Raw genomic sequence first — 21,481 nt, forward strand, 5'->3', positions numbered from 1 at the left:
TATTTGTTTGGCAGATTCACTTTGCCAAACAGATACATCTTTTGACATTCAACAGAGCCCATGGTCGCTACAATCTCCCATTTCAAAACGTTTACCACAAGAGGACAGTGTTTCCCTTAGGAAAACCACACACTGCCTCCTCTCCTCTCCTCTCCTCTCCCTCTCCTCTCATGCACTGTTGTATTGCTCTGACAGTTAGAGGATATTGGCCATGCATGCAGCGTCTCCGCTATTAGAAGCTGGTTAGATGCAGATCAGATGCCCATTCTGTTTATTTCTGTAGCAAACTGAATATGTTTGAACACATATTTCCATTAGTTATAAAGTAAATTTGAGCCCAAATATAAAAATGGTGCGATACCTTTTAATATCATTTTGTAAAAAAGCTGAAAAGTCCACTTTCTGTAAACATCTCTTCCTCCACTTTGCAGTACTAAAACGTAATTGAGTGGAAACATTTTTTGTATATAAATATGTATGACATGACAGCTATGCAAAATTAAAGCCAAAGCATCTTGATTGCAACCTGATGGCCGGCTGCAGTATAGGTCATAGGTCGTCCTCCATGGTAGTGGAACGGACAATTTGTCAAACTAAGTACAGGGCCAATATATTCTCTCAAATGTGGTTTCAGCAGAGGAGCTGTGGGTAAATGTGTGTAAGAATGGGGAGGAGAGAATAAATCAAATCCGTATTAAGGGTTACGAGTTATTTCCAGTCTGTGGTGGAGGTTGAAGAATAGTTTGCGGACATCCACAGGGACCTGCAGGGCTGGTGTTCACCACCTGCAGCTAAGCCCCTGAAAACCTGAGAACATCATCTCACTGACTTCCTCTCTCCATTTTCTCCCCCTTGAAAGAACACGCACACACATGCACGCACACACACATGCACACACACTCCCACAAACCGCCTTCTGCTTCCAGCCCACTGAGTCAGTCTGTCTGTGTTATCAGCCCACTGACTCATTGTGCCTCGGCCTGTCCAGCTCATGGCCCTCTTTCTATTTTCATCCTGTCCTGACATGAAAATGCCATGACCTTGTGTGTTGTGTTGGACCAGTAGAGCTGTATGTGTACACATGTGTGTTATTATGTTTACATGTTAAAGTGTGAAAACCTAATCCCACATGCCCACGGTCAGCCCCGCTGTCTAAATGGCCAATGGAATTGCTTCACTTGGCCGCTTTTGATGATCACACGAGGCGAACATGGAAGCAGCTGTTTATGCTCAAAATATGTTGGCAGATTTCAAAAATGTGTGGCTAGGAGTGGGAAACAATGCTGACGTAAACTAACAGCAGTAAGAAAATAATTTGGTTCTTTGTAAATAAATAATTTGAATCCTCTGGACTGGCAGTCAATGGCAGCCATCAGTCGCAGACACAGAAGTCGAACTGACAGACTTACCTTTCACTGAACTGCGTGTTTTGTCAGTAATTTTGGAAGAAAACTCCTCTCACAAAAATTGCAGTGCCAATATTTTATTAAATCCTGCAGGGACTGTTTGGATGGCAAATCGGACTCAGTGCCGCCCGCTCGCTTGAAAGCATCTTGAGGGAGAGTGGGGGGGGGGGAGTTGATATGAAAGAAGAAGAAAAAGCTCATTGATTTGATGGTGTGTCAGAGTGCTCTCCCTCGGGTCCGACCGCTGTGTGATGGATTGAAATTAAACATTTTATGGCAAAGCCAACAACAAAAACCAACAGTAATCCTTCAAAGCGATTATCTTTTCTTTTGGTCTATTCTTTTTTTTTTTGGGGGGGGGGGGGTTATGAAACAAATGCTTTTCAAAACAAAGTTTTCTTTTTCATCAACAAATTGCCGGACTCACTTTATACCCCACTGAATTCTCTGAGGAGGGTCCATTTCGGCCGGGAGCCTTAAGATGGTTCAGAGCTGAAAATAGAGACAGATTGACTTCTGAAAAGCAGCGTTTCCCCCTCATCTCCCTTGCATCCAATGTGTAGTGACTTGTCCTCTGCCTCACCCCTCCGTTATCTCCTGTTTCTTTTCCCATCCATTTCCTTGGTTCCTCAACGTGGGACAAAAAAGCTAAAATCCTTTCAACTCCTATACCACAAACAAGAAATAAGAAAAAGAAGGACCACAGCATTTTAACTAAGTGCAATGTCTCTAATATGTATGTATCAGTGTATGAATCATCTTCCAGTGATATATCTGCAGTTCATTCTGCGCAGTGCTTTCATGTGGCTTTGTGATTTCAGTCCGTCAGAGTGACTTTTTCCAGTCTGACTTCACATTTATCATGTCCTCAAAGCTTGAAGGTATAAGCACTGGGATGTCTTAAAACATTTTCCCCTTTCCGTTTGATTTGAAAGTCCTGCTGCTTGTGCATATCTATCATGAAGCCTCCCACACAGTCAGGATTTGTCAAAATGAGTTGGAGCTTCAGCTGTGGAGGCTGACTTTTCCAAAAAGCTCTTGATAGGTTTCAGTTCAGGGGGATAGGATATAAAAATAGGAACAAATGGTTCTATTTTTGTTCTTGTACACAAATACAATCTGAGTATTAATGATCAAATCACTCCCTTTAATTAAAAGCACCTTATATAAGGCATGACACACATTTATTCAATGTTAAAGATAGTATTTCTCTTTATTTCTAGGAGGTTTATTTTAGGCCTACTTACCTACTTTCTTTTACGTCACCCTACTCCCATAAGCCAATATGAGCAGAAAAATTCCTTTTGGCCAACACTGCAGATTTTATTTCAGCCACTATATTGTGTTTTTCATTTAAGACCCTGCTCTTTGTCTTCACGCGTAGCTGCACATTTATTCACTCAGTTTGGGTCAAAAAGGCAGCTGAGGACATGACTGATGGCATCAAGTATTATGTAAGATGAAGATGGATGCATCTGGACTCTCCTTATAGCTTTGCCAATAAACACAGTGGATGTTTCAGGCTTATAATAATAATATGATGTGTTAAAAGATGAATATACTCTTTTTTTCCCGTTTATGTGAGAGAGGTCATTTTGGCTTCATTTCTGGATAGTGAGAGGAAGGCAAGTTCATTTTTATGGACAGTCTATGGTTCATACCTGTCCCTAAAGGATTTTATGCACTATCCCTGACTATTCATGCAGCGTTTTGATACAAATAGAAAATGATGTGTGTGCTGAAAATGCGTTGGAAATGAAGAGTAAATCATGAGGTGGTACTGAGAAGAAAATTGTGTTGGAAGAGAGGATGGACTTTGAATCTATGATGAGGAAACAACTTCTTTTTTTTTCAAATTAAAGTGATCAATTGTGTTAATGTTGTTCACTTTAATTTGAACAAACTTAATTCATTTGCATGATATCCATCGCAATATTATTAGATTTTTTTCAGTGGAGGTCGTGTGTGCCAGCAGCTCATAATGACTCATAGTTATGTTTTGTTGTTGGCTGGTTTCCAGCGGCTGTAGTGATTGTGACATTAGCAGAGGAGGAAATTAGGTGATGTAGTGTTTCAGAGTGACGGGAGAAGGTTGATGGATGGGTGGGTTAACCTGATCCAGGACTTCCACACAGGAAACCATAATTTGTTTTCCATGTGAAACAAATAGTCATTTCTTATATAATCCATATTCCGTCTACAACCTTAACAGCCTCTGACTATATGTTCTCTTACCATGGCAACAGAGGTGCGATGCATTGCCTGCTGCCATGCATACGTGGACAAATGGACACTATGGTGGTTTAGGTTTGAAGACGTGCAGAAAGAGAAATGGAAAGAAGCCATTAAAAGCTTTTCGGAGAAATAACATAGTCGCCCATGCGGAGTACAAACACATTGATCGTAGTATATTTGTGAAAGCATGTTACTGTAAAGATGCCAAATGATATCACACTTGATAATTCCTACCCACTTAACTCCTCCAAGTGCTATTATTTCATCTTGTGAACTTCAAGGACGTCCTCTGCGACCAATAACGTGAAATCCATAATTCAATAATGAGTAATGCTCTTTGGAGCATTGCAGCAATTAAGCACTTCTTTCTAAACAATGGCTTATCAGTAAGAAAACCCAGTTCGCTTGTCCTCGTGCCCTTGGAAGTGTTTCCACTCAGGTGACTTTCTAATCAGGAAAACAAGTGGATGCTATTGATTTAGAACGAGGTAATTATGAGAAGGCGGAGAGCAGGAGCTCGGCGGACACCTGCAATTTTAAACAAGAGCGACTGGTAAAAGGTGCAGGGAATTAACGATTACACAGGTTGGGGTTGTGAATGGCTGTAATGAGTTCATTGAGGTATCTTTTCTGTTTGTGTGTCTCTGTATGTTCCTTTTTTCTGTCTCTCTTTATTTCCCTCTGCTTAAACCATGCACATGCTCTACATAACAATAATAACGATGTAATGTTAAATATACATCAACTGTGTAATAATACTTAACAGGTATTGATTTGGTGACCTGATTTATCACATAAGAATAAAACGGAGCATTTATTATCTCCGACTATCACAACAAGACAGCCTCACATAAAAGCAGTAATTACAAATAAAAAGAATTAAAGCAATAAAACACAAAAAGATAAGACGACGATCATGCAAAGGCAAGTCTGTAAGAACCGGTTTTTAAAAGTGATTTGGAATAAATAACTGAATTCGCCAGCCTCTCCTCAGGCAGGTCGTTCCAAAGCGTCCTGATGGCAGCAGCAGGCGAGCTGGCTCATATGGGGTCAACACCAACCAAAGGCCGTCTCTTCAGGTGATCAATTAGATCTTAAAATCAATTTCATTCCAAACATGGAACCAATGGAGCGAAGCCATCGGGGTTTCGTGGTGTGAAACGAAAACCAATAAGAAGCTGAGTTGCTACGTTCTGACTTTTGATTTATGACAAAGAGAAGGGAGTTCCAGTCTGTATGATCGTTTTGTGTGAGATCTATATTTAAGCGAGGTGTGAACGGGTGAATGTGACTTGAACTGTAAGTGGTTGTTAAGGCTAGAAAAGCTGCATACACTCTATATATGTCGTTCATTTACCATAAACAACGTGACCTGAGTCTAGAAAGCCTGTTATGGGGACTATGACTGAATTATGGCTTGGCTTTACATCTATATTTATATCATGGTCACTTATAATGGTTACATTGCAATATTTATATTTCCATTATGCTATCTTGTAGTATTATTTATATTATGGTCACTTACTTTTTAATTATTTTCTGTAACACTACTGTTGCAATATTACTTATAATATTTTTGTTTTCATTACAATAACACTTACATCATTCCACTTTCTCCCCAGTACCTGCTTTTGCACAGTGTCTGTTTTGCAGGTTGTTTGTTTCTGTACTCTAATTATGTGTAGTTTAGTAGTGTACATATTGTGATCTTTTTTATTGTGCTTCGCCACTGTTACTTAAATTCTGTTTTCTCTTATTGCTGTAACAAGTGAATTTCCCCGTTGTGTGGATAAAAATAAAGAAATCTAATCTAATCTAATCTAAAAGAGATTTTTTACCAAAATATACATGTGCTGGACCTGGTAATGGGAGATAAATTAGCCTCCCACTGCAGAGGCGTAGTGATGTCAGGAGATACACAGCATCAATGGCACAGCGGTGAGCAACAGGAACCAAGGAGAGGGAAGGAGCGAGAGAGAGAAGGGAAGAAAGAGAGAGAGAGCAAAGAAATCTGAAATATCAATGCAGTTTACATCAAATGATGGGTTATAGTTTGAGTAACCAAGAATATTTCTATCTAATATTACACAACACTTTTGTAAAACATATGTTGTGGTATTGATATTTTGAAGGATTGCCTCTGCCTGCAGCAGCCGGTCTACAGTTACTTCAATGCGTTGTGACAATAATCAGTTTGTTCTCTGCCTTGTATCAAAAAACACCATATGGACGAACCTAATCATCATCTGGGCCCTTTATCTATGTATTTTCTAAACCATACATGTGACGAATGATCAGATATGACGCTTAATACCTTAGATTCAAAAGTTCCTTACAATACTGGCAACGTGTGCATTTGTGGAGATGACGGACACATTTAGTAACTGTGAACACGGCTGCATGAGGAGAAATCTGAACATATTGAGCATGTGCAAAATCGGCGAACAGGAAAATTATCAGTGAACATGAGCTCTGACGCCTGCAGGCTCTTATTCCTGCTGAGCTGAGGCACTCGTCTGTTCGCTGTGTTTTTGTGCATTTTTCTACATAAAATCTCATTTATTTGTTGCTCATTAATTCTTTATCAGTACAAGAATTAACACTGACACCATTATAGCATGTTTGATGTTTGCGTGTTTGTGCATAGGTGCAGAATCCAATATGTCCATTATTTCCATTATGTGATAAAATAATAAAAATAGCAATGTTTACCACAAATTGAGTTTGAAAGACAGAAAAAAAAGCATCTCTTCAAGTGCTGACGGTGATAACCAGCTAACATGTAACATGGTTGACATCATGTCACTCTTTGTCTGCAACATCATTTCTACTCTTCCCGGTTGTTGATATCCTTCCCAGTGATTTTGGCCAACGTATTTGTTTCCTATCCGTATCGATTTCACTGAGCGCACAGAGCAGAAGTTGACAGTTCCTCACCGCTGCTGACAGCTCCGCTAAAGCTTTATCACAGACAGGACTCCAGGACATACTGTGAAGGCCGCCATCAGACTGACAACGGCAATGATGAAAGTCTGTCTCTCACAGCAGTGGATGAAAACAGCTGAAGTGAAGTCGTGTTCTGAGCTGCAGAGCCCGAGCAGGTTCACTCCCCTCCCCGGAGTCAGTTCAGACCGGATAATCATTGGGACTTTAATGGATGAGTGCGTAGCAATGACCTGCTTAATTTGATAAAAGCTAATAAATAACCATGAATGTATTGATAAATATGAAATCAAAATAAAAACTGATCGGGGTGGTTTCTGAACTAAATCAAATGTCAGCTAGTGGCGTGCTCGGAGAGTGTGTTCGCCCTTCATCTGGAACCACTCTAGAAGTTAGTGGGTTCTTCCTTGGGTCATGCCCCCTCACGAAATGATGAAAAATTGTTTCTGTAGTTTTTTAGTAATCCAGCTGACCGACAAACAGACAGGGAGCACTGACGGCACTCAGAAAAATAAGCCCACCAAAGTTCAACAGTCCCCTTAAATTCTAACAAGCTGCACCAAACTGTGCACAGCCCCAGCTCTATTCACTATCCTTGCAATTTCTGAAAATGTCAAAAAAAATACAATCTCTCAATGTTAGCAACGATCTGCTCTTTTGTCCGGATCTGCTGCAAAAGTTAATGGTGTCTACTTGATCGGTGTCATATCCAGCATATTTCAATCTCCTTGGTGGAGGTAGTAAACCTTAATCCTCATGTTAGGGAACACTGAGATGTGAGAGCAAAGCTTTGGTCGTCTCATCTGCTGGAAATCTGTTCTTTTGAAGCATATTTCTTAGCTCTATTTCTTGGCATACATATCTGTTGGTGTTCATCTAACTGTTGTGTGTCTGTCTCCTGGTGTGTCTCCAATGTGTGTCCAGCTCCTGCAACAGTTGATCACACTCTGTCAGAAGCTGGTTTGCTCATTCATCTACCAGCTCGGACTCTCAACAATCTTTCTCTCTCTCTCTCTTTCTCTCCTTCTCACTCTCTCTCTCCTGTACAATGAGTCACGTCAATTAAATTTTTGGGAAAGTTATTCTCTTTTCTTATTACACAGGATAACAGCCCAATGTTGGCTTGTCTGCCTTCATTGCTCGTTGCTAATTGTACCCCGGGGATGATTCTCCCCAGCGACCCCCTGCTGAGAGGCACAGATTATATCAATTTTAGATTGCGCGACCCGAGGCCAAGCGTTGAGATCCTTGTTTCAGGGAAAAGTTTCCGCTGAAGAGGGTGTCAAGACCTAGCATTCATCACCCATTTCTGTGAAGTGCCTTGTTTCATTCCACTGCAGACGTGTCACCTTCATTATAAGGAATCACACACACACACACACACACACACACACACACACACACACACACACACACACACACACACACACACACAAACACACACACACACAAACACACACACACACACACACACACACACACACACACACACACACACCACTACCAACTTTTTCTGTCTTTGATGTTTTGTTATACTGAGGAGGCTGTGTGAATAAACTCGTCATTTTGACCCTTTCTTTTGACATGAAAATAAATGACACTTTCTGCTATATACTGACCTGTTCCTTTGAAATTCCTTTGAAATTTGGTTGGAATAATAAAACCAATTGTCTTTTTTTGCGTCAAATGGTTATTTATATCCTGGCAAGTATTCTTGTTTATTCATATAGATATATAGATAGATAGATAGATAGATAGATAGATAGATAGATAGATAGATAGATAGATAGATAGATAGATAGATAGATAGATAGATAGATAGATAGATAGATAGATAGATAGATAGATAGATAGATAGATAGATAGATAGATAGATAGATAGATAGATAGATAGATAGATAGATAGATAGATAGATAGATAGATAGATAGATAGATAGATAGATAGATAGATAGATAGATAGATAGATAGATAGATAGATAGATAGATAGATAGATAGATAGATAGATAGATAGATAGATAGATAGATAGATAGATAGATAGATAGATAGATAGATAGATAGATAGATAGATAGATAGATAGATAGATAGATAGATAGATAGATAGATAGATAGATAGATAGATAGAGTGTGTGTGTGTCTGTGTGTGTACTGTTTGATTGGAGATGAACCATTTTGCATGACTGATGCTTTCACATCATTATAAACCTACTTTATCAAATGAAACTGCTGCCAGCAGATGGTCCGAATGTGACTGCTCTGAATCTTTTATCCTCTTCCATAAAGGAAGAGATGAGGGAGAACGAGAACAAGAAAAAGGACATAAAAACCCCCAGTGCTTAGTGTGTGTGCACATGTACATGCATTGTGGAAAGATCCTCTGGGATACATGTGCAGTGCAGGGATTAAACACAAGTCACAAATGGCTCAATGAGATCAGCCAGAGGTTCTTTTGGAAACGGCAATAATCTTCTGCTGCACAAAAAGCTTCTGTACACTGCAATGAGCCGCAACTGTATGTAATGACACACACACACACACACACACAAACACACACACACACACACACACACAAGCGCATGCACATGCACAGATCACAGGTTTGATTGCGCTGCCTAAGATTAACACTCTGGAAGCTTATGTTGTTATTGTTGAATGTCATTAAAGCTGTTGTGAGTGTGTGTGTCAGCGAGCGAATCTCAGCAGTATTGTTGAATGTCAGAGGTGTGTGTGTGTGTGTGTGTGTGTGTGTGTGTGTGTGTGTGTGTGTGTGTGTGTGTGTGTGTGTGTGTGTGTGTGTGTGTGTGTGTGTGTGTGTGTGTGTGCGTGTGTGTGTGTCTGCTGGTGAATCTCGGTGGTGGGATTAGTGCACAACATTTCCTTCATGCTGGGTGTGTGGCAGTTAGAGCCCAGACAGCAACCTGCGACCTGATGGATGTCACACTGACAAAGAGGATTTGGAGGAAGGATGAGAGAGAGATAGAGATAGAGTGTGTGTGTGAGAGAGAGAGAGAGAGAGAGAAAGAGAAAAGACTGAAAGAGAGATATAGACTCAGTCTTTAATCTGGTGCCTTTATTTTCTGTTGTAGTGGGACATCTTTGTTGCGGATTAGTCTCTTATTCTTCCTTGGATGTCCTCCACAAACACACAAACCGCCCTGCAACGTGTCAGCAAAACATTTAAAACGAGTCAGTAACATCCGACAGTTCTCGGCTTTTCATTTCATAGAGAATAACCTCACGCTGTCTTGGAAAACGTTGTCATCACGGCCATCACCTTGATACGCGCCTCATTGATTTCAACTGATGTTTTTTTATTACAGTTTAAATGAGATTTCTTTTACTACAGAGAAAAAGCAATAAGCCTTTCGAAAGCAATCTCTCCTGAAAGTAAACATCAAGTAAACAGACTGCACTTTTTTTAATACGCTGCTGATAGATAGTGTCGGGCCAGAGCGCCTCTGACTGTGTTATTGATTGTTTTGCTCTCTTGACATTGTCTGTATATGCCAGTTGACGATAGTTATCATTCTACCTCATTCAAACACTAACTTTTATACATAACTATATCATTGATACAGATGGTTGGCGATTACTGACTCGATCTGTACTGCATCATTCATAGCACAATTTACAGATTAAACTTTACGTGACACATTTAATGGAATAGACATAAAGGACAAATCGTTTTTACACATGCTGAGTATTTGTTGTTTCTTTCAGATAACTGCTCGGCTTATCACACGAGAGAAACAACATGGCTTCAATGAGACGTGATCAATGCACTTCAGCAGAATTCTTCAGCAACATTAACTTCTGTGAATGTACCGCACTAAATTAGAGATTTAATTTAACGTTTCGTACATGCACTTAAAAGTCTGGCCTGAATTGTAGCTGTGTCGTCGTACGCCATCACTTGGCATCCTTTTATGTGTCCTTTACTTGCCTGTGTCGCAAGTACAGACTTTAATATTGATAAATGTACTACCATATATTCTGTTTATGTTTCAAAATGCCAAAAAAGCCTTAGGCTTGTTAATTTGGCTACACACTCCCCATCTGGCAGTTATCCATTTATGAAAACTCTAATACAAATGCAAATGTGTGTAGATCATTGCTTTTTCTGAACCTTTTTCCTTCAATATTCAAGTGCATTATTACATTTGTGTTGAGTGCCAAAATTTCGTCTCTGAGCTGTCCCCTGCAGATTTTTGGCCGCTCGTGCAGCTTTAAAACTTTCTCATTTCCATTCCAGCTTGAATGGCTGAATCTCTGCTTGTGGGTATATTTTTTAAAATTGAGCTGGATTCAGGATTAATCCTAGAAAATTAAAGGACCCACCCCCCCACACACATACCCCCAGAGATTGGCATGTTCCCCAAAGGCCCGGTGAGAGTTTTGGTTATCACCTTAAACTCATTGCCTGTTGGAATAACCGAGGGCCAGGAGAACAGCATATAGAGGCTGTCGATGAACTTCCTGCCAGGAAGTGAAAAGCCGCTCCCTCCAGGCATGATGAGAAGTTATGCAAAGTTTTGTGGCACCGGTTCATAATCAAATAGAATCCATTTATTTCAGTAGGACCTGTTTTGTTTAGATCTGGTGGGGCTATACGAACAGGAAAGAAGTTGTGAATGTTGGAAAAAGTCACAGAAAAATAGATTTCTGGTCACCAAATCAGTTCTATTCTATTCTATTCTATTCTATTTGCTTTTTGGAGCAGACATAAATTACCCTGCATGGCTGGTTGTGTGTGCGTGTGTGAGTGAGTGAGCCTATGTGTGTGTCTGTGTGTGACGTGGTCTTGGTTTGAACTTTGTGGGCTGCACGCACACCCTGGCTCTGTGCTACAGGGAAATGTGGGCGTTGTGTCTGCCAGGCCTCTTACACTTGGCTTGTCTACATATATTACTCACACACACGTGCACGAATGCGCAAGTACACACACACACACAAACACATAAACAGAATGCAACACAAACTCTTCTTTTTTTTTTACCACAGAGATACACACAAGAATGCAGAGTCATGGATGCACACATATAACAAGAGTGCAGGCACACACACACACACACACACACACACACACACACACACACACACACACACACAGGGACAGGGTCCATTGAGGCTTTAATCTTGCTAAATAGTTAAAATGCAAACTCTCTCTCTCTCTCTCTCTCCCTCGCTCTCTCTCTCCCCCCCCCCCCACACACACATAATTGCTCACATCTAACCTTAACCAGGACCTCAGAAATGATGTTTATCCTCATTAGCACTGAGTTAGGGTCCCCATGAGGCCTACTGACAAAGTCAGTGTTTATAATAGAAGGTTATTTAAGATGTAACACACACTCTCAGTGTCTCCCTTCATTCGGGGCTCCTCCTGGTGCAGCCTGGCTCTTGGGACTCTTATTTATTTCATAGTTGTTCAGTCATGTTTATCGAGGAGGTGACGTTTATGCAACAACTCCTGCAGCTCGCACGCGTCTGTGCTCGTGTCCACGCCGCCTGCGTGTCTGCAGCGGCGCCGCTGAGAGAGAGAGAGAGAGAGAGAGAGAGAGAGAGAGAGAGAGAGAGAGAGAGGGAGAGAGAGAGGGGAGAGAGAGAGAGAGGCCAGTTTGCATTTTAACTATTTAGCAAGATTAAAGCCTCAATGGACCCTGTCCCTGTGTGTGTGTGTGTGTGTGTGTGTGTGTGTGTGTGTGAGAGAGAGAGAGAGAGAGAAAGAGAGAGAGATAAAGAGAGAGAGAGAGAGAGAGAGAGAGAGAGAGAGAGAGGGAGAGAGAGGGAGAGAGAGAGAGAGAGAGGGAGAGAGAGAGAGAGAGAGAGAGGAGAGAGAGAGAGAGAGAGAGAGAGAGAGAGAGAGAGAGGGAGAGAGAGGGAGAGAGAGAGAGAGAGAGAGAGAGAGGAGAGAGAGAGAGAGAGAGAGAGAGAGAGAGAGAGAGAGAGAGAGAGAGAGGGAGAGAGAGAGAGAGACTCTCCCCTCCGTCTATTAAATTATTGACATCATATAATTATAGCCTGGGTTTCTGCTATGACCGAATATTACACGTGTTCTCCACTTTGTTTTGTAACAACGTGCAATTGCGCAGAGGAAAAAAAACAATTCAGGATCTAGTCTAGATATTGAAACCGTAGTGAAAGGTGGCAGTGACATGGAACGGTGCCGGTCTGACAGATCTGTTCCCGGCCGTCGCTGCTCTGAACCGAGCGCGTCATGCGTAAAAGGATGAGAGGCGATGACGCGCCACGGCGGCGAGGCTCAGAGGCGGGCGTGAGACAGCGGGACACGCAAGGCTGTGTGTGTGTGTGTGTGTGTGTGTGTGTGTGTGTGTGTGTGTGTGTGTGTGTGTGTGTGTGTGTCCTCCTCCCTCAGATCCCATCACTCTCACACACTCTCCCCCAGTGCACCCAGTAGATGGCCTCAGTGCGCCTCCGTGTGCATGGCTGCTCGCTGCTGGTTCACCTCAGGACGGCACCTTCGTTTTTAGCTCCTCTTTTCTTTTTGTGACTCTACTAATATTTCAGCTCATCTCACTGAATGCGAAGTCTAAAACAAAGCGTGTGTGCACATAAAGAGAATATCATCATAACCGTTTTTGTAAAAAAAAAAATATATATATATATAATAGTGAGTTTCAGATGGAAGTTGTAGGCTGACAGTTTATCATTTTGTTAACCTGGAAATTTACAAGAAAAATAAGGATTGTCAGGTTTGATAGATTTGCATCACATAAACTGTGAGAAACGGGTTTTCTGTGCAGTTTCTCCCCAAATTCCAAGTTTAAATCAATACAACACAGATATACCTTTTGATCGCAGGAGTATAACTCAACATAAGTCGTGTGGCCGAACACCTAAGCCACACAGGGGAGTTCGTAGGAGCAAACATCTGGGTGGCTTTGGTCCTCACGTCTCCCCCTGGATAGATGGAGCAGAGATGGTGGCGCACAGCAGCAGCTGAGCGGAGAGAGAGGAGCGCGCAGGGAAGCGAGACCAGGGTCATTCCCATCACTCTCCGCCGGCAAGTCGGACCGCAGACACATCGCAGGGTGACTGCGTGAAGGATGAGCCCGAAAAGAAAAGCATAAGGAGCGATAAAACACCTGGGGACCCCTGACAGCGGGGGTGGTGGGGGGGGGACATGACTGACTTCCCATGGAGGGGAGCGCACGGAGGCTGAGCTCCTTCCCTTTCACTCCTTACCAAGATACAAGTTGGATGTACGCCGAGGAGATGTGGATCTTTGGAGGACTGGATATTGTCGTTTGCCCGCTTAATTAGCGGAGTTGATTTTGGATTCAGGACTTTGCCGCTGGTCCCGAGCTGTCCTCATCCACGGAGCGGAGCGCACGCTGGCGCAATATGAAGAATATAAACTAAGCGTCTGTTTTGAAAGACTTCAACACGGGGAGTGCACAGCCACAGATCGTTTAGGTGGGTGGCCATAACAACTCTTGAATGTGTTTTTAAAAGCTTCCCAGTCGTCTTTTTGCCGTGTGCACACGCATGGACTCACACCTGGATTACAGCGACATGGACGCATGGAAAAGCAACTGAGATTTGGATGCGCTTCTGAGACATTAGAACACGCATCCCTCTGTTTTTCTAAATGAACTGTTGAGACTTTTCAATGATGTTTCCAGCTTCGTTTTTGTTTCTTTTGGCTCAACGCTCAGGTGGAAATGTTCTGGCCGGACACGGTGCCATGTACCGACAGGGAGCTCCGTTCATATAGATGAAAATAAAATAAATAAAATAGAAAAACAGCACCTACAGCAGCCCGGGGGGAAACCAGCGTGGATGCAGGCAGCAGTATAATCACACAGACACGCCTCGAGGATCATTAAACAAATCAGATAAACGCAACGCGAAAATCCATCAATACAAGTTATTGATGAGGTGGTATATAAGTCTAATGATTGGCCAAGCTTCTGTTTACTCAATAGCTCGGCAACAATATGCTGTGAAACTTTGGCTGAGGGCTTGACAGCTGTGGCAAACCGGGAGAGGAGCAAACGATGACTTTTCATTAAATATCCTTTTTACTGCAGCCCTTTTTTTTTTCACCTTGCAGCCGCTTTTTTTGAAAAAGATAATTGGAGAGAACCGCTGGAATATCCGTCCTTATTTCCTCAGTAGAATGTCTGCTGCCTGTACAGCTGCTGCAGGAATCTATCGACCAGGAATTTTTGTGGGGCAAATTTCGGAAAATACATTTCTGAAATATTTATAGCAACCCTTCTGCAAGGATGGTGGCGGTGACGAGGAGCCTATGGATGACCCAGTCTGTGGGAGAGCTGGTGCCGAGACAGTTGACCTCTCCGCCAGCTACGCTGTCCGTCTAAAACTCTTCCCCAGAGAGGCGCAGCTGCTGCGGGCTGGGGATGTGATGGGGTGACTGTTGACACCCACCTCACCCACCCCCTCTCTCACTTTATTAGCAGTGTAACATAAACAATGGATCAGAATTACTCAACGGTTCAAGACGGCAAGCAGCTGCTAGCGGAGAGGGACTCGTCCAAACGCGTGCTGACAGGATGCTTCCTCTCCCTCCTCATCTTCACAACGCTGCTAGGCAACACACTTGTGTGCGCCGCCGTCACCAAGTTCCGACACCTCAGGTCAAAGGTTACCAACTTTTTTGTCATCTCTCTGGCCATCTCCGACCTTCTGGTGGCCATCCTGGTAATGCCATGGAAGGCGGCGACAGAGATCGTGGGGTTCTGGCCGTTTGGCGCCTTCTGCAATGTCTGGGTGGCATTTGACATAATGTGCTCCACTGCCTCCATCTTGAACCTGTGTGTGATTAGTGTCGACCGTTACTGGGCCATCTCCAGCCCGTTCCGCTATGAACGCAAGATGACCCCTAAAGTGGCGTGCCTGATGATCAGCGTGGCATGGACCCTGTCCGTCCTCATCTCCTTCATTCCTGTGCAGCTTAACTGGCACAAAGCTCAGACCACCAGCTACGCAGAGCTAAATGGAACTTATCCCGGCGATCTTCCCCCTGACAACTGTGACTCCAGCCTTAATCGGACTTACGCCATCTCCTCCTCCCTTATCAGCTTCTACATCCCTGTGGCTATTATGATCGTCACCTATACCCGGATCTACCGCATCGCCCAGATACAGATACGGAGAATATCTGCCCTGGAGCGGGCAGCAGAGAGTGCCAAAAACCGCCACAGCAGCATGGGGAACAGTTCGAGCATAGAGTGTGAGAGCTCATTCAAAATGTCGTTCAAGCGAGAAACCAAAGTCTTAAAGACACTCTCAGTCATCATGGGGGTGTTTGTGTGCTGCTGGTTGCCCTTCTTCATCCTTAACTGCATGGTTCCGTTCTGTGAGCCGAACTTGCCAGATGGTGCCACGGACTTCCTCTGTATCAGCCCCACCACCTTTGACGTGTTCGTGTGGTTTGGCTGGGCTAACTCCTCGCTCAACCCCATCATCTATGCCTTCAACGCTGACTTCCGCAAGGCCTTCTCCATCCTCCTGGGTTGCCACCGGCTCTGCCCGGGGAGCAACGCCATCGAGATCGTCAGTATAAACAACAACATGGGTGCCCCTACCTCGAACCCAAACTGCCACTATCAGCCCAAGAGTCACATCCCAAAGGAGGGCAACCATTCAGCCAACTACGTGATTCCACACAGCATCCTGTGTCAGGAGGAGGAGTTACAGAAGAAGGACGGATGTGGGGGAGAGATGGAGGTAGGGACTGTAAACAACGCCCTGGAGAAACTGTCCCCAGCCATCTCTGGGAATTTAGACAGCGACACTGAGGTCACGCTGGAAAAGATCAATCCCATAACGCAGAACGGACAGCATAAAGCTGTGTCATGTTGAGCAAAGGCAAAGATGGATTGGAGTACACCGAGGCATGTATGTACGCACAAGGGGACGAGATACGCTTAAATGGAAGGACAGCAAAGAGAAACAAAAGAGACAGACATCTCTAAGAATATGCCTGAAACAGTAAAGGGGGACAGGACGTCAAGACTGTCAACATAAATCCACATGGAAAAACCTACAGAATGTTTAAAAGTAAAGGCACTTTATCCTGGATATAACTATCTGCAAAATACTCTCAGCATTTATTGATGAAATTGACACATTTGATGATAAATGTTGAAAATGTGAATATTAAAGCAGAACACTAGCTATGTGCACATGTATACATTTTCGAACAGTATTCAGAGAAAGATGTGTATATCTGCACGTGCATACTGTACAGTACTGACACTGTCCTGGGAGGACTTCAACACAGTATATACAGTCGAGCAAGATGTAGTAACCATTAGAACAAATGTCTTGTTGGTATAGGTGCTTTATATGTGTTTCATGGAGGCGAGAACAATGTTGGTGAACTGGTTTTACGGTATTATTCGTTGTTTTTTGCAGTTATTTCTCTTCAGTACGATTCTACGGATGATTTTGTTGCAAAACCGAATCACCTGTATCGCGGGTTGTTATTTATTTTTTTAAAGATGACTTCATACGCCAAAGTTACAATGTTCTGATCCAAACTAAAACAGGTGGGATGCACGGGATGGAGTTCCAAACCTTAAGCCAAGATATTTCATTTTTACAACCCCCCCTTCCCCCCCCTATTATTTTCCGGATCCAAATCCTTCTGGAGCTCGAAATGTCCAGGGTCTGACAGATGTGTGTGAGAGACAGAAAACAAAGAGTGGGGCAAAGAACGAGACGCTCCTCTAAGGTCAAGTCTCCCTCCTCTGTAGTCTATACCGAGCCGTCCTTGGTCATCTCCACCTGGGACCGACCGGACGGGCTCACCTAAACTTTTCTCCATTTCCCTTCCTCGCTCCCTCACTTCATTAGCTTTGTCTCCCACTTCTGCTTCTCTTCTGCGAACCGTCTCTTGAGCCCTCTCCTCTCCATTGCTCTGTCAGCAAAGCCCCATTCTCCCTCCTGCTGATCTTCTTTCCTCACCATTCTCAAAGTCTTCTCTCCTCTTCCTCCTCCTCCTCCTCCTCCTCCTCACCACTTCCTCAGTCAGCACGGCCCTTTCCACCTGCGCCAAGTTTTCTTTAATGTTTTCTTTCTCTCTTTTGGGCCTGCTCCCTCCTCTCTCGCTCCCCTGGCAGCCCTCCATTTTAAGTCCCTACTCTGCCCACTTAAAGCGGCACTAATGATTCTATTTTTGGCTGAAGGCCGTCGGTACGTAATTAAAAAAGAATGTAAATCTGTACACATCTAAACTTCCGCAGTTGGACAGAGGAAGCAGAGCAGCAGCAGCAGAGTTTGCTCAGCTGGAATCCAAATGACACTGAGTGACCTTTTGCAAACTTGCAGATATCTGATTTTGTAAATTGCTCATGCTGGAATCCATGCTGTGCTGTAGTGGGGATGTGGAGCATGCACTGTGACGGCTCTGTTTGCAGGGAGTCCAGGAGAAAACATCATCATGATGAGGAATACCTTGAAAATAATGGACATATTTGTATTGATTCTCCTCACCCAGAGATCTGTCTTTGCCCAGTTGCATTTAAAAAATAAGGACGCGGCACCAAAATATATGATTACCATGTACAGAAAGTGTTGACGTTAGAATAAAGTTGTTAAGAAAAGGCAGTTTTGAGTAGGGTACTCCTTATTATGAATGAATGTACCTGCCACAGATTTGCTGTAAAACTACTGCTGCCTGATACATTTCGATGATATAGTTTACAACAATTTGCATTGCTTATACTTACTTCTACTCTGTGCACTGTTGGTGTTAATATTCAAAATATTCAAATTTGAGTTTGAGTTAAAAGTTAGACAACTAAGCATTTGCTGAACAATGTTCTATGAGCACAACTGAAAATGACATTCTAAAACTGCCAAGCAGCAGAAATATTTTTAAATTTATCTCAGATTTTTGAACAGAAGCTAACATTAGCCACCATAAGCTACTGGTCAACAAACCGAGAACATCTATTGAAAGACACATTTGTTATATCTTCTTTTAGTTGTTGGTAAATTTAAGTTATATGTGTTTGTGGCCATTGTAATGGACAATTTCAAGACTTTTTAAATGCTAACTAGATAATTTGAACCAGAATTTATATTATCAAAGATATACAATATGAAGATTTTTAGTTTTTTTCATAGCTTGAATGAAATTAAAGTGTATATTCTTTCAGAGCTTAAGTAAATGCAAAGTCAATGCTTGTTGAGCATAACTGTCAGAGCTGGACACTGTCGGCGTTCTGGTTTAAGTCTCTGCATTTCTGCCATTGTTAGTCGGGTGTCCACCCTGTGCTGTGTTTGTCCATGAAGGCGTGAAACTATTGCTCGTCAGGGAAGGGAAGAACTGTTCCGATAGAAAGCAATTGGTCTTGAACGAAGCATTTGATTTTCCTGCTGTGGAAAATCCAATGCTATCTAGATGGCAACGGAGCGGGGGAAAGCTTTTAGCTCAATACATGGCTCGGCCAGTGACACAAAAGCAACTCATTGTCCTCTCTGCCTCCATGTCCTCTGCCCCTGCCATTTGCTGCTCTCTATCACTTCAAAAACCAATATTTATGAACTGGAATAAGTTGTTTATATTTTTTTTTATTACGAATTAATTACAAGTGCTCAAATTTCTACTACCACTGCCACATTATACCCCATCACAAGTGCTGCCAATTGCCTCTTAGAAATTCTCGACCATATCAGCTCAACGGCCCCTCCATTTTCACTCTTCACCAGCTCCTCCCTAATTATTCCAAAACACAAGCCGTCTCGAACAGGCAATAAACTGTGGACTGCACATAATCTGTCAGGATCGGACATGGGAGAGAACTGCCTTGAGGAAGATTTGTTCCTCTCCCTTCTCCCTCCGCCTCCGCACTCTATCCTCCTATTCCTTTTTGTCTTTCTCTTGGCTGCCTCTGTCGACTTGATGAGCGTTCCCAATGTTAACACAGATTGAATTTATTATTAAACGGACAGGGCCTACCGCTCCAGCGCTGGAGTTCCGAGTCAGAGCACAGAATCAAAGCCCCACCTGGCTGTGTTTTCGTTTTTTTGTTCTTATGTTATTGCTGTTGCCAAAATCTTTCTTTTTGGCTGAATGTGGCTGTACTGTAGCTTCTACTGTGAGTTAACCAGTGTTTTATAAGCTGAAGTCTTCGGGGGGGTGGGGGGGTGGGGGACAGTGAAGGGGTGTACTTTTTAATGATAATAGAGATTAATCTGTCATCCGTCCTGACATCATTGGCATTTACAGGTTTACCAGATGTTTTTTTTTTTATGGAAGCGTACCTCCAGCTGAGAGTTGAAATGATCTCTGCTGTATTTTGGCTCCATGTAAAAAGCGCCCGCCCCCCCTCTGAGCTTTCACCTTGTCAACTCAGTGACTCATCTTTCCATCTGCCGCTGCTGTGATTTCCGAGCAGGGCGATGCAGGAAACCGCCCCTCAAGCAGAATGCTCTGTTTGATCTGGAGCGTCTCCCCCTAGGCTGCCCTACAAGTTGCTTTGGGGGTCTAATGCCAGCCCCGGGTCTCCCAGTCAGTGTAGTTGCATGAATAATGACAACTTGAGTACATCTGCCAGTGCAGAATCCCTCCTCCTCCTCCTTTGGTGGTGGGGTGGGCACGGGTTAAGACGCAAAAGCCCAAGCAACACACTCAGGCCCTGGGAATGTGGGTTTTTATTCTAATGATGACGTTTCAGCTCACTTCAACTCTCTAGGATAACGACGGAGTCCCTACCTCGACATCAATTCAAAGTTTCATGTAAAAAAAAGAAGAAAAACACAAAAAATAGAAATGGCAGTATTTAGGGATGGGAGAGCAGAGATAGAGTATTGTACAATGATGTTCAAAATGTAGTCGTGATGAACACAAGTGCTTTTTATCTTCGAGAATCCTTAATGTGTGTAGCAAATTTACATGCTGTATGTTTTCTCCGCCGTGGCATTATAATTTACAGTGAGAAGCAACATTCACTGTCTATTTGCAGTATATATATATATACATATATATATTTATTTATTTCCATGTTTTTGGGTGTTTCATTCATGAAGGTGATGTCAAAGCTTATAACCCTCAGAATTATTACAGTATTTAGTTTACGGTTTGTACAAAAAAAACTGATGTGCCCTTTCTTGTAAAATAAATGTATGTATTTTTTTTTCCATCTGGGCTCAATGAGTTGTGTTTATTTGAGGGGTGTGTGTGTGTGTGTGGGGGGGTGTGGGTCTGGATGTGACTGGCGCTGCACCTCTGACACAGAGTATTGGATGATCATGTCACTGCAGGGGATCGATGGGGGATTGATCATGCACGGTGACGCAAATTTTTTTCCAGCTCCCTGAGCGTGGTGTCCTCGCTGTGCTTCTGCCTTCACCCCACATTTACATAACCTGACAGGCACTTGACAGCTGACACGTCCCCTTCCTCCACTCGCTCCTCTAACCTCTGTGGTTAACTTAAACAAGGGCCATTAGATGTGGACACATTAACATTTTAAAGAAAATTTAAAAAAAAAAAAAAAAAAGCCTATTGATGTGTTATGCTTGAGGACCAAGATCTACAAGGGCTGAAGAAATGTCATCAGCCAGAATAACTTCAGAATTGTAATATATGTAAATATCTGAATTGGATGTAGCCCACATCTGTACAAGGTCCCTGTCCTTTTATTTTGTTCCTATAGAGACTGCAATAATGATCAATAATCTTTCTTCCACTCACTTGGGCGCAGCTTGTTTCATAAGGTTTTAACCTGAAGGTAAAAACAAATTAAAAATCTAATTCAAGAGGACACATCAAAAAGACATCTTGCAGCAAAGATGTTATACTTAGGTTATGCTTCAAAGTACTGGTTTACATATGCCCGCTGAACCAAGCACAGTGAGAATCAGCCCTGTGCAGATATGATCAAATTAGCTTAA

At 42.8% G+C, this 21,481-nt stretch overlaps 1 protein-coding gene across 1 annotated transcript; it reads left to right on the forward strand.

The window, feature by feature from the left end:
- Positions 1 to 15,046: 15,046 nt before the first annotated feature.
- On the forward strand, positions 15,047 to 16,438 carry drd1b (dopamine receptor D1b). Its single transcript, XM_061086314.1, has one exon. The coding sequence runs from the start codon at positions 15,047 to 15,049 to the stop codon at positions 16,436 to 16,438; it is 1,392 nt and encodes a 463-aa protein (XP_060942297.1).
- The last annotated feature ends 5,043 nt before the right edge of the window (positions 16,439 to 21,481 follow it).

This window comes from Limanda limanda, chromosome 14 (genome assembly GCF_963576545.1).
Source record: "Limanda limanda chromosome 14, fLimLim1.1, whole genome shotgun sequence".
NCBI lineage: Eukaryota > Metazoa > Chordata > Actinopteri > Pleuronectiformes > Pleuronectidae > Limanda > Limanda limanda.